The 13429-nt window shown below is 49.8% G+C and overlaps 3 protein-coding genes across 3 annotated transcripts; 2 read left to right on the top strand and 1 right to left on the bottom strand.

The window, feature by feature from the left end:
* Positions 1-2698: 2698 nt before the first annotated feature.
* Positions 2699-8906, top strand: FIESC28_04566 (uncharacterized protein; the record flags this gene model as incomplete). Its single annotated transcript, XM_031158713.1, has 3 exons — positions 2699-7576; positions 7629-8732; positions 8790-8906. 3 exons carry the CDS (start codon positions 2699-2701, stop codon positions 8904-8906), a joined length of 6099 nt encoding a protein of 2032 aa, XP_031017222.1.
* A 1140-nt stretch (positions 8907-10046) lies between these two features.
* FIESC28_04565 (uncharacterized protein) lies at positions 10047-12483 on the top strand (the record flags this gene model as incomplete). The annotated part of the gene is made up of 6 exons (XM_031158712.1): positions 10047-10657; positions 10732-10757; positions 10813-11124; positions 11173-11244; positions 11300-11984; positions 12036-12483. 6 exons carry the CDS (start codon positions 10047-10049, stop codon positions 12481-12483), a joined length of 2154 nt encoding a protein of 717 aa, XP_031017221.1.
* A 404-nt stretch (positions 12484-12887) lies between these two features.
* On the bottom strand, positions 12888-13403 carry FIESC28_04564 (uncharacterized protein; the record flags this gene model as incomplete). Its single annotated transcript, XM_031158711.1, has 1 exon — positions 12888-13403. One exon carries the CDS (start codon positions 13401-13403, stop codon positions 12888-12890), a length of 516 nt encoding a protein of 171 aa, XP_031017220.1.
* Positions 13404-13429: the final 26 nt, after the last annotated feature.

Raw genomic sequence — 13429 nt, 5'->3', positions numbered from 1 at the left:
GTGTCAGCGGTGGATCTCTTTTGTATCTCAGCTCTCAGCCTTGGATGCAAAGAAACCCACATGGTCCAGTTTACATACGACCGAGTTGTTGCACCATCTCCTCAAGTATGGAGATGGGATGATAGACAAATCAAGGCGATGCCGAATAGACCTGAAAAGTTAAAGGTCAGAATAGAAGGGACAAAGACTCGAATTTATCTACTCTCGTTTATCTTGGTCAAGTTAGATCTGCGTACGAGGATTATTTACTTATGGTATGACCGACACGCAAAAGGAAATGAGATAGAGAGAAAGAGGCGAGAGTGAAGAAGCACAACAGAGGAATGAAAGACTGGTATCCGTAAACGAATTGAGTAACACTGAGTGGGTATAAGGCCAAGGCCAAGGCAAGCATTTGTTTCCCCTTCGTGTTAATTATCTGAACTGTAGGTAGGTTGCAACAGAATCCTGGGCGGGGATCCCTTGCCAAAGATTAGTACAGAGATAGATAGATGCGAAAGATTGGCGAAACAGCCGCCCATTAAGTTAAGCCAAACACAATAAACAACGCCAAAAGAGCTACTGAAAGTTAAAATTGATTATAGTTCAAGGGGTCTAGAGTCTCAGGACGAACTGTCCAACGGTGAATCGTCTGGCGGTTATCGCAATTACAGTGAATATCAATAAGAACGAAATTGACTGCACAAGCCCATAGGATAGGAATTGAGGCTGCTGGATCGTCTGCCACACGAAACGATTCGTGGATTGCAAGGCTAGCAACAAGACAATGCATTGATTGGATCGCAATAAACCCCTGATGATACTGTACTGTACTTGAAGAGAAGAGGACACTTTTGATGTATGTATGCAGTCTACTAGAGTAAGGTCTTTCTTTTTCTTGTCCGATTTGTTGGTATGATCTTGTTTCGAAAACCAACTATTTTCTAGTAATTGTTTATTATTATTTATTTACTTGTTCATTTATGGATTGGGCCATTACCGGGTTTTAAGACCAATGTCGCAGCTCATCCGCTAATAAGAAACGAATGGTCTCGAATCTTGGAACAAGTAGGACTGGGGCGACTCGGGAATTGGCGCAAAGGAGAAACACTGAATGTTCCGACTCGTCAAGGCGCAAATAATCTCAAGTTACTCCCGTCGATTACCTAGTACAAAGAGTCATACAAGAAAAGAAGCAAGCAGAGAAACATGCACACAGACACTTTTCTTGCACAATCTTGGTACTATGCCCGTCATTGGGCTGTAAGTGCAAATATAGTTCTGTAGATACAGTAAGATGGAGGGATGCTTTCTTTTTTAGACTGTCCTGGGCGGCCACAATTGGCGGCCCTCCATCTCCATCTCCATCTTCATTGAAACGGTCTCACTCTTGAGCTAGTCTAAGAGATTCTTCATCGGCTCCAATAAACTGCAACATGCAGAAAGAACATGCAGAGAGATAAAGAAATGTCTTTTTATTATATTGTAGCAACTGCAAAATAATAAGGGACATTGTATCTTCTTAATTGATGTCCCTGGATCTACGCTCCAGTAATCAAAGATCCGCCGCCTGCTCCAGGTAGAGCTCCACCAAGGAAGTTGCCGCCCCATATTCTCAAGTCCGCGCCGCTGCGCTAGAGTTTTAGTAGGTGTCCGCTGTAGCTGCTACTCTCGACCGCCATGGACAACCCGAAACTCCCCTGGACTGTCTGTTGCTATTTTGTACTGTACCTCTCGAGATCCATATCTATCCCAATCCCAGTTTTTCTTCTTCCGATCCTTGCAACCAAAACCATTGGTCTTGTTTCTTCTATCCCGTAACTTTGTTGCTGTTTTTCTTGTCGAATCGTCATTCTGGCCATCTCGTCTTCATCTTCGTTCTCGTGTGATCTCTTTTCCCCCCTCTCGTGAAGCAATTCCATCTTTTAGACCCCTATTTTCTCCCTTTCCAGGGATCATCCCACACTCGAGCCTCAATACGACCCGCTCACTCTGTGCTGGCTACCTATTGTGCTTGAGCTCTGGGCTTTGTTGTCTGCTCCATAGTCCAGCAATCCCAGGCAGGCTTGATCTCTCTGTACCGTACCGTACTAGACTGTACAGTGGAGGTTCAGCTGTCAGATAATTCTCTTCTCGTCCGGACGTGCTCTGATCTGCTCTGCTCTGCACATGCAGCTTTGTCCACGCTTCATTTCGCTGTAAGCTGCATTGCAGCTCACTATCTCCCCAAGCATCTCCGTCACCGTTGCATCCATACCCAAAAAGTCCGTAGGCAACTTGCTCGGGTCTGCAATTGCAGCAAGCAACGACTCGGAAACGGTTGATCCCACCAAAGAGTGCCCACTCCCTCCCGTCCCCTAACCTAACCTGACATAACATTCAAACCAGGGACCGAGTGCCCCATCTCGTCGCTCAAAGGCTCAAGCTCACTCGCCCACGGATGGATCCGTGAGCCTGTGAGAGCCATTGGCATTCTTCTACCCCTGGTAATTGACTAGGTAGCCTCTACGGTACGGTACTGTGCAGGCCCATTTTCATCTGCATCTCTGCCATCCTGTATCGAGACTACAGCACAGCGCAGCACCCTCACACCTATCGAGTGTGCCTCTCGCCAACGCCCGCACCCTCTAAACGCCAACGCATCGATGCTCGCTGCATGGGTCTATAGTCCCCCGACCAGTCGCTCCGCTCGACGAGCCTGACCGATGCTCAGGCCACCATGGACCACGACATGGACATGGACCTGGCCCTTCACGCGGGCCTCCAAGCGGACATACAGGACGTAGACTCTGGTTTCCGAAACCCCAATCTCGAGCCTCACCACCTCTCCAACCATAATCACAACCACAATCACAATCACAATCACAGGCACCAACGTCAACAATCTCACGATCACGACTACGACCGCCGCATCGATCGCGATACCGATTCTTTACCCCAAGCCTACCTCCACGACCAGGTGCCGACCGATCACTCTCACCACCAAGATTCTTCTTATCCCGCTACTCCTGCATCCCATTTCGACCACAGCGGCCTCTACTCCCACGCTCCTGTGCCGCACCCCGACGACCACAACTCCCATCCCACGGGCGCCCATCATGCTTTCAACCCCGTAAATCCAGACGATTTCTACAAGAGCTATCGTGCAACGAACCAAAATAATACAGAGTCACCTTCTGTGGCTGCTGCGGCCCCGCGTCCGTCATTGCGCTCTAACGGTAATGGCTCTACACCAAAACATCCTGTTATTTCTCAAACACATACAAACATGCGTTCAGCGTCGAATCCTGTCGACAACAGATCTGCCCTCCCGGGCTACAAACCTACAGGAACTCACCCCAGCGTGAGAGATTTGAAGAAGCGGTTCGACCAAAACGGTGCTGCACCTTCATCGATCCCCCGAGCTCCAGCGCATATGGGAGCTGCAGCTAAGACTCGGCATGATGGTGCCGGTCCACAACCGCGAAATGGTGGAACGGGTTACTCGGCTTTACGTGATGGCAGCAGCACTTTTAACAAGCAAACGGCTTCCTCTTCAGCTCGTTCTCAAAGATCAAGATATGTTGCTGAGGACCAGGTCTCGAGTAATTCTCAGTCTTTCGCAAGTCGTATAGGGAAACCACGAAATGCGGCTAGCGGAAACTCAAATGCCTCCAAGTCTTCTTCCAACTTGGCACAAGAGGCTCCACCACAACAATCGACTTCCTCTTCCATCTCCCCCACATCTTCGCGTTCTCAAGGCCTACTGTTCGGCGAGATTCTTCCCGATCAGTATAATTTTTCAGCCCTCGGTTATGGCATTGAGGGCGTCCGCCCAAGGAGGACTTCCGAATCGAGCTTGTATCATCCCTTCAACCATCAAAGAAGCCTATCTGATCCGCCAGATGTCGCCGACCTTACATCTCCGGATATCTGGTACCGTAGCCTCAACGGCGACGATAACAACAGTCAACCGCCTCAAGTTCGAGCCCCTCGTCAGAAAGGCCACGCGCGGTCACGTAGCGACATACCTAGGTCGCCTTCAGTGCCTGCTGCGTCCCGCGAGACGCCTTCTCGAAAACCGACCACCAATAATACAGCTGGAGCTGGATCATCTTCCAAGCTACCACGCTCTGTCAAGAAGTTGAATAGTTCAAGCGATTCGGCGCCGTCCACACGCTCGAATTCTCCTAATCTCAAAAGACCACAGGTTAATGGCCGGACATCGAGGGCGGAGACACCTACGACTGCATCAAGGGCGAAGACCCCAACTACATCAAGGGCGAAGACTCCGACCACGACAAGGGCGAAGACTCCAACAAGAGCCAAGACACCCACCCAGAGCGGCGCTGCCCGAAAACCGGCACCCCGAAACCTCGTTACGCCAACGAATAACAATCGTCTCCAAGCCAACATTATTGCACCTCCTCCGAAGCTCTCCCCTCCGCTTAGGAGTTCTCGGCCTCGTCAGCCTGTGTCCGTGGCCACAACAGCAAGCTCACGGATGAGGACGGTGGAGAGAGCCAGGTCGCCAAATCCGGGCTCTGTCCCACCGTCCAGGATTGCCGAACCATCCTCACGTCGTGGAAAGATAGCTATAGGGCCAATCGATTTCGAACAGCGACGAGAACATATTCGACTGGCTTATACCAAGTCCATCCGCGACAGCCAGGTGCTTGAAGCACGACAAAAGGCGGCAGATCGAAGGCGAAAGGAAATGGAGGCTGCCGCCGAGGCAAAGGCTGCTAACGCCGCTGGCGCTACATCCTCACTCGCACATTCGCCATCCATAACTTCAGAATCAGGCGGTGCAGACTTACAAGATCTCTCCGACATTCCTCCAGTCCCGCCTCTTCCAGAAAGTCACCAACCAGTACCGGGAGTACCAACTGTTCAACCGCCGGTTTCGAGCCCGGATCTTCCGCATGCTGTGCAAGTTCAAAATGCGTTGAATGCGATTGACCAAGCAGATGGTCCGGTTTTCTCGGATGGCTACGATGCTTCATATGGACAGATTCCTGCCGATCCGCTCCGGCAACCTACACCGTTCATTGACGATCCAACGATGAGTCCCGTAGATATCGCGATGTCACTGCCACCCGCTTCGCTCATGCTATCTACCAGCTCTCAGGCAACACCCACCGCTGAGCCATCGAAAAGTGACTTTGATTCACCCACGCTTGGCGTTCCCGGTAGCTTCCCTGCGCTCAGCCCTCCTATTGAGATGTCAGAACGACCTTTGAGTATAGTTTCGGCAGCATCAGAAACAACAGAGTTTGATAACGAACCCCAAACGACTCCCCCAAGGTCTGCGCAAACACCACTTCAGGTTCCCATCACAGTTGTCAAACCGCCTACTCCGCAAACTCAGAAAGCTGCGTCTCCTCCAAGAGCGGAGTATCAATACCCATTCGAAGACGACCCTGATTCACCGGTTCGACCAAAGCCTACGTCAGTAGCGCTTCACGCAAGTGAACATTCTTCATCTGGACATCATATTGCTGACGAGCTTGTAATTCCTGGTTCATTCGGTGCCAGCCTCGACGAAGATGACAGCCGTCAAAATGTCCAATCTTCTTGCGAAACCACAATAACGATTCTGCCGCCTAGTGATGATTCACGACCGATCAGCAAGCCCGAAGAAACGGTCCCTTTCCCAAGGATAGAGCCTGACTATGAATCAGACTGCCAGTCTGATTCGGAATACGGTGAACTGCAGAGACAGTATCACCGTTCCCATGACGACGATGCTGTCACCGACTGCTGCACTGAGGATATGGACGATGAAAGTAGGAAGGGCTGCAGATCCGAGGCCCCATCTGATGATCGAGTCTCATCACACCGGGCTTCTACCTGTGAATCTATTGACACTAACGAGCGGCAATACACTTTCGATGACCACCAGCGCCCTGACTCTACAGCAAATCTTATGGTACCGGCTTTGTCTGCGCCTAATAGAACCAGTCAGCAATCAACATGGACGGACTTTTCTGTAAACAGTGGAGATGTGTCGCCAGCGGTCCGGTCATCAGTATTCACCGACATCGACGACGAAAATGACACGGGGGATCACGGCCATGTCACAATCTTTGAAACGACATCTATCCATAGAAACAGCCGGCCTACCAACCGCCCTCCGGAGGTTCGCAACAGTCAACCAGAGCCCCGCCCTTCTGTTGATTCAACCCGGTCGCCGTATCTCGGTCACCAGCTCCCTGAGTTGAACACTGGGGATGATTTCTCAATTCCTTACCTCTCCAACAGAGCCAGCAAGAGTTTCTCGTATTTCCCGTCGCCCAATCACGAGCCTCCTCCTATTCCAGCATCAACATCCGGCTCCGCATGTAACTCGCAACGAGCATCTGGTGTCTACTATGACCAGTCGCAAAGCGGAAGCACATTTGTCAATTCGGAACGAGGCTCGGAAGATTACATACCTATGATGACGACGCCTCAATCAATGGATAATGCATCACTGTCAACAGGCAATCAGTACTTCGCCGATGCAGCTACTTTGAACGGAGACGCTGCCTCCGAAACAAATGATAAGCAAGGAATAACAGAAAAGGAGAGGCAACGGCTTACCCAGCGTCGCAACATTTTGAAGGAACTCGTCGACACAGAAGCTGTTTTCGTGCGCGACATGAACATTGTAGAAGAGATCTACAAAGGTACAGCAGAAGCTTGCCCGAAACTCGATGCTACCACTGTGAAGCTCATTTTCCGAAACACGGACGAAATCATCGCATTCCACACAGCATTCTTTGCCCAGATCAAGGAGGCGGTCCTTGCAGTGTATGCCATGCAGGGAAGGCGATCGGCTCTCGCCAGGGAAGGCTCCATGATGTCGGAGCCTTCACAAACTAATCCCGCCGATATCGATGATACCAAGGATCGTACCGTTCAGATTGGACCTATCTTCAAAGCTAACATGGAAAGTATGAAGCTGGCTCATGAAGGGTTTTTGAGAAACAGTGATGGAGCAGCAAAGCGACTCATTGACATACAAATGGATCCTACGGTCAAGGTGTGGCTTAATGAGTGTAATGAAGTTGCGAAAGACTTGACAGCCGCTTGGGATTTGGACTCCCTCCTGATCAAGCCTATGCAGCGCATTACTAAATACCCCAACCTTATCGGAACGTTGTTGGTTCACACTCCAGAGGACCACCCTGACCGTCAAAGTCTTCTGGAGGCTAAAACCCTACTTGAAAACTCCATAATCGAAATCAACAAGACGAAGAAGAACTTTGAATTGGTTGGTCAGATTGTAGGCAGAAAGCGAAAGGAATCCGATGTCAAAGCAGGGTTCGTACGAGCGTTCGGCAAACGAGTCGACAAACTTCAAGCGCCAGGTGCTCGCCAAATGGATGATACTGAGTATCAGAAACTTAACGAGAAGTTCAGCGATGACTACCTGCGCCTGCAAGTCGTTCTTCGAGATGTCGAATTCTACACGCGACAAGTGTCCGAGTATGTGCATGAGTTTTTGCGATACCTCTCTTCCATCGAGCTGGTTATGCGGCTTCAGCCTGGAAATTATCCTGAACTCGAAAGCAAGTGGGTACAGTTCAATATCTCAATACGGGATCTCGAAAAGGTTGCTCTCGAGGACCATGTAAGCAAACCTCATGGACCGCCTTTGTCACGCACACACTCACAAGTAACAGTTGACGCAAGTCCGAAAAACCGTCATTGAGCCCTTTGAACAAGTTATTAAGGCCTACGGCAACCCGTCATTGGCGATGAAAAAGCGTCAGAAGCGGCGGGTTGACTTTGAGCGCTACGAGCAATTGAAGCGAGCAGGCAAGAGCATCGACGGGAAACTTAACGAGCAGGTCGAGCAGTACGAGGCCTTGAACGATACTTTGAAAAAGGAGCTTCCTAGGTTGTCTGGCTTGACTGAAAAGGTGGGCCACATTTGTCTGGCCAATCTTGTCAATATCCAAACGACCTGGTACGGCATCTGGAAGGACAAGATGAAGGTGGTACTTGGTGACTGCCCTGACACGCCAGATCTTAAAGAAATCGTGGCAACCTTTAATCGGGATTTCCCGTACGCTCAAGAACAGCTGGCCAGTGTTGGTATTCTTAACCCTATGTACCGAGGTCGGGTTTCGCAGTCGACCACAAGGAGTACCGACGAATCATCTTCCCTTAGGATGAGATCGCGTCCATCTGAAAGTGATTCACGAGGTCGAGGCCATTCAGTGAGCAGCGAGAAGGTACCAAGTGTCCCAACTCAAGACTTCACAAAGCGTAACAGTGGCTCCTACACATCGTCACCTACTGTGGTTACGGCAAGCAACATTCCCAGCCCACACCAGTATTACTACCGCGACCACTATGCAGGTATCAACAATCACCAGCAAGGCACGGCATCTCCTATATCCCCAGAGCTCGCAGGCAGTACGCGGTCTTTTGCTGCCTCGACAAGACCAAGCACAGGGCGAAGCTTCGATTCTGGCGGTGCTCCACGCCAAAGTTCAGACTCAGCTACACAGCAACTTCGAGACTCACAAACTACTTATAGTTCTCACAACCAGTCTCAGTCTCAGGAAAGCCGGCGGTTCTCCGGGCTTTTCCACTCGGCATTACCGCCGGCTGATGGACCTGAAGACAGTGCTCGATCTTCCCGAGCTTCGTCCAGAGAGCGGGCGCCAGTGGATGACGGGTATAACGTGCTTTGGCTGGCTGCATCGCTCTTTGAGTTCAACATTGCTACGACAAAGCATGAAGCTGGTTACCCATACCTGGTGTATCAAGCTGGCGAGGTAAGAAGAATTGCAAATCAAACGGTCGTGAGGGTCAGGTGCTAATTGATACTCTAGATCTTTGATGTCCTTGGCGAGAAAGGAGAACTCTGGCTAGCGAAAAACCAGGACGATCCGGACGATCGAGTCGGGTGGATTTGGTCCAAGCACTTTGCCAGACTTGCCGATTCATAAGCACAGCTTAAGATTAACCCAAGTCTCGGCATGTTGAACCCTCAACCAGTTTTATTTTTCGACGACTGAACTAGCAACGCATCAGACCCATACCAGGATTCAAGACCGGAGCTTCGGCGTTTATTGCACGGACTTGCAATTTGGACCTACACCAACTAAAGAGGCAGATCGATCATGGAAGTCATCCACGTTTGTTTGCATCTTCGGCCTTTCTCTTTCACGACTTACCTTTCTTGCCCTTCCTTTGATATTGGCTTCCGTTTATTCTGGAACTTGGCATTCACCTATGTGTTAATCGATTCAGCTTTCATTTGTTTGGACTTATTGTTTTTGTATTAGCTTTTCTCATTGTCCTCGGGGGAAGGGTCGGAGCTATGAGATGGAAGGCGAGGCACAGCTCGAGGACGGTTGTTTTAAGGGAGGGAGCCCGGCGTTCAGAACAAAATACCAACAGCGTATGTAAGATTTCGGATGTGAGAGATGCAGGAATAAAGAAAGAAGTTATGCGGGCAGGGCTCGCACTGCTATGAACATTACATTTTATTACTGTTTGTGTTAGTAGAAGAGATGGAAAGATTTGTTGATTAGTGAATGAAACACCAGGAATACATGACTAAATGTTACTCTGTCAAGCCTCGTCAAATAAGAGCCGTAAAACGGTTGTTCTTTTCGATTGAGTTAGTCCGCATATCTATGTAAATTGATTTGCTGAAGACTATTTATGAGAGAGTACTTTTGGTGTTTTCAACGTCTAACATGTGACGCTGCACTAAGCGAAGCTAGGGAGGAAAGGTCCGCTACTGCCCCGTCCAAGCTTCCATCGATCCCCCGCGCTTGCAGTAGGTAAGTAGATGTCCTATGTAGGTAAGGAAGGGAGTGCATGCTCACACCTTCCTGGATTGAACCTATTTCATGGCTGCTTACTACCTCTATTATTAGCGTAGATCAACCGGCAATGGATCTCCAAAGCTGGCTTCTCTTCCTCTTCCATACATAATCTGCGCTTAACATCCCTTAGGCATGTTCCCAATGCCACTCGCACATTCTGCCAAGTCTTTCGCTTGACTTCTACCCCTGGCAGAACAGAAAGCTTCGCATAAAGGTACCGTCAACTCTGTTCCATGACCCACATTACACGCCATGCCCGCGACAAGCTCGCCGGAAGAGCAGGCAATCGATCGCGAGTACCCGCACCAGCAACGGCGGCATCAGCATCATCGTCGTCATCAGGAACTTGATCCTGAACAGGCGCAATCTAATTTCCGCGACTCCAACCACAACGAGACTGAACTTGACAATCAACAGAATCAAGGCTTACAGTCGCAACAGCATTATCATCATCATCAGAATTCATCTCGTTCGCATACTATTCAGTCTAATACTCGTCTCGAGGTCCCATCTGTACATGGTGTCCGCTCCACTTCACCTTCGTCGTCTATTTCGGCTCTACCGACGCCTTCGATATCTCCTTCGGCCTCTGCCGTATCCATTGACGCACCCTATTCCTCTCGAGATCCTTCATCGCCCATTCAAACTCCCTCCTCGACGAGTGCTGAGGCTCACGGTAGCCATCCTCAACGAGACTCCTCCGAACATAACAACTCAGAGCGAGATAGCGCGGACAGCTATAGCTATATACGCCAAGGGCGCAATTTGCCCAACATGGCCACCTGGTCGGGACAGCCTGCTATCAGAGGCAACTCTGAAGCAATGCGCATGATTCTATTAAGTTTTGTTACCATTGGCATAACGTACGTTTACCCTGCAAGTCTCTGCGATATGACAAACAATCAATCAATACTCTAACATTCATTCACTCAATTAGCTTCACGTGGGGTATCGAGATGACTTGTATGTGTCAAATTACAGTATACTTTCATAATTATGATCACTAACACTTCATCAGATTGCACACCGTATCTGCTTAACCTTGGTCTAACCAAAAGCAACACTTCGCTGGTGTGGATTGCTGGCCCTCTGTCTGGCCTTGTAGTTCAACCTGTTGTGGGCGTCATCGCAGACGAAAGCAAGTCCAAATGGGGGCGTCGACGGCCGTTGATGGTCGTTGGCTCCATCGTTGTTGCTATCAGCCTCTTGATTTTAGGCTTCACTCGTGAGATTGTCGGTTTCTTCGTCAGCGATGAGGAGGCTGCGAAGCGACCCACGATCGTACTGGCTGTACTGGCCATCTACGTAGTTGATTTCGCTATCAATGCTGGTATGGATTTTCCTATAAGCTGAATGATTAAAAACTAACATGACCCAGTAATGTCGTGTTCAAAAAGCCTTGTCGTCGATTCTTTACCGATCGAAAAGCAACAGTCGGGAGCGGCTTGGTGTAAGTCGTCAAGTATTGTTTTGGTTTGGGTGTAAGTTAACGTCCGTTTCCACAGCAAGCCGCATGTCATCCATTGGCCATATGATCGCATATGGAGCTGGGGCTGTCGATCTTGTAAGCCTCTTTGGGAAAACCCTCGGCGATACCCAGTTTAAGCAGCTCACGGTTATCTCAACGATTGCACTTTTGGGCTCAACGGCACTCACATGCTGGGCCGTTACAGAACGTGTCCTGGTAACGTCCAAGCCTGCCAAACATGAGGGTCGCTTCCAGGTCTTCCGCCAGATCTGGTCGACACTGCGGAACCTGCCACCTCGTATACAGGCTATCTGCTGGGCACAGTTCTGGGCTTGGATCGGTTGGTTTCCCTTTCTCTTCTACAGTACTACATGGGTGGGTGAAACGTACTTTCGCTACGACGTACCAGCCGATGCCAGGAAATCTGAAGATACCTTGGGTGCCATTGGTCGCATAGGAAGCACCGCGCTCGTCATGTACTCGATGATCACTTTTGCGGGTGCTTGGATCTTGCCTATGTTCATTCAATCACCGGAAGATGACGCCTTTACACATCGACCTCCTCAAGCCATTGCAGGCTTTTTGACACGGTTCAACAAGATGAAGCCTAGCCTTTTGACAGCATGGGTGTTTGGTCATTTGATGTTTGCCGCGTCCATGGCCTTGGCGCCTTTTGCAACGAGCTTCCGGTTTGCAACAGTTCTAGTGTGTCTTTGTGGCATGTAAGTTCAGCCCATACTCAATTCCATGGACGATGTTAACAGAAGATTTAGACCGTGGACGTTGGCCATGTGGGCTCCAAGTGCTTTTCTTGGTGTTGAAGTCAATAAGATGAGCGGAGAGACAGGAGCAGATGGTTCCTATCGCCGTATTTCCGACGAACCCGATATCGAGCTATCTAGGATGAATCATGACGATGCGCCTTTGCACTTAGATCATGGCTCGGAAGTAGACCTACCTTCTACAGCTTCCACGGGCGAGCTGTCAGGTATCTACTTCGGCATTCTCAACATTTACACGACCCTTCCGCAATTTGTGGGCACATTCATTTCAACCATCGTTTTCGCGATTCTCGAGCCTGGTAAAAGTCCCGAACTAGCCGACGATGCTAAGAAGCAGCCAGATCCAGATGGCCCGAACGCGATTGCGGTGTGCTTGTTCATTGGAGCGATGAGCAGTATAGTTGCGGCATATGTGACGCGAAAGCTAAAGGTTATGTGATGGATAATTTTAGACCAAAGAGTCTCCTTGTACAGTTGACCTTGTTTGTTTATGTGGCTGATTTGTGTATGATGATGGTGTTGGCGCAAACACGGTGAGTATAGATTTGGGATTAAATGAAGTCATACGAAGCCTTGGATAGGTATATCCGTTGTAAAATACCTGACGATAGCGATATACACATCAAATAGATATCGTCATAAATTGCTCGCTGAATGTAGTTGGGATATCGAGTAATTGCGACCACGCTATTCATATACAAGTCACCAAGAAAAGATATCGCAAGGGGTATCCTTAACAACTCCGATGCTACCTCTTACTCCTATGCCGCCAACACCTTGATAACAGCTCATGTAAGATTGTATAGATATCACCATGTACGTTGACCAGTGCATGCATGCACTTTATTTGTCCTTCTCGTTCTCGGCCTCCGAAACCTTCTCCCACTCATCCTCAGTGCTAACGCTCGATTGCGTCCCTGTTGTACCACCACGCTGCTTCACCTCACCCTTTGACTCGAGGGGCTCGAGTCCAGCGGCGGCGGCGACTACTTGGGAAGTTGCAGCAGCATCGGAGACTACGGGAGGCGCCTTATTCGGAGCCGGTGTCTCGACCTCTGTTTCGCTATCGTCGTTGTCGCCATTTCCCAGTGCTTCCTTGTTCAGTTGCTTTTCCTTCTCTTCTTTTTCACGCTGCTCACGCTGCGCGATAGCCAGCTCGGCAGCGAACCAATTCACGCTCCACCACAGACCGCCGCAAAGGATGGACAGGATGACGCAGTGGATGTTGTATGTGGCCAGCAGAAGGCAGAAGAGGACGAACTGGAGAGCGGCGAAGGAGGCGTTGGCTGCCTTGAGGATGGTGGGTGTTGGGCCTGGGGTGAAGATGTCTTCCCAGAGCTTGACGATGAAGGATGACATGGTTGATGATGTATCGCGGGGTCGTT

The sequence above is a fragment of the Fusarium coffeatum genome, assembly GCF_003316985.1.
Source record: "Fusarium coffeatum strain FIESC_28 chromosome Unknown BRIP53273_contig_96, whole genome shotgun sequence".
Classification (NCBI taxonomy): domain Eukaryota; kingdom Fungi; phylum Ascomycota; class Sordariomycetes; order Hypocreales; family Nectriaceae; genus Fusarium; species Fusarium coffeatum.
Note: the sequence above shows the minus strand (reverse complement) of the source record. Positions and strands in the feature narration are given on the sequence as shown.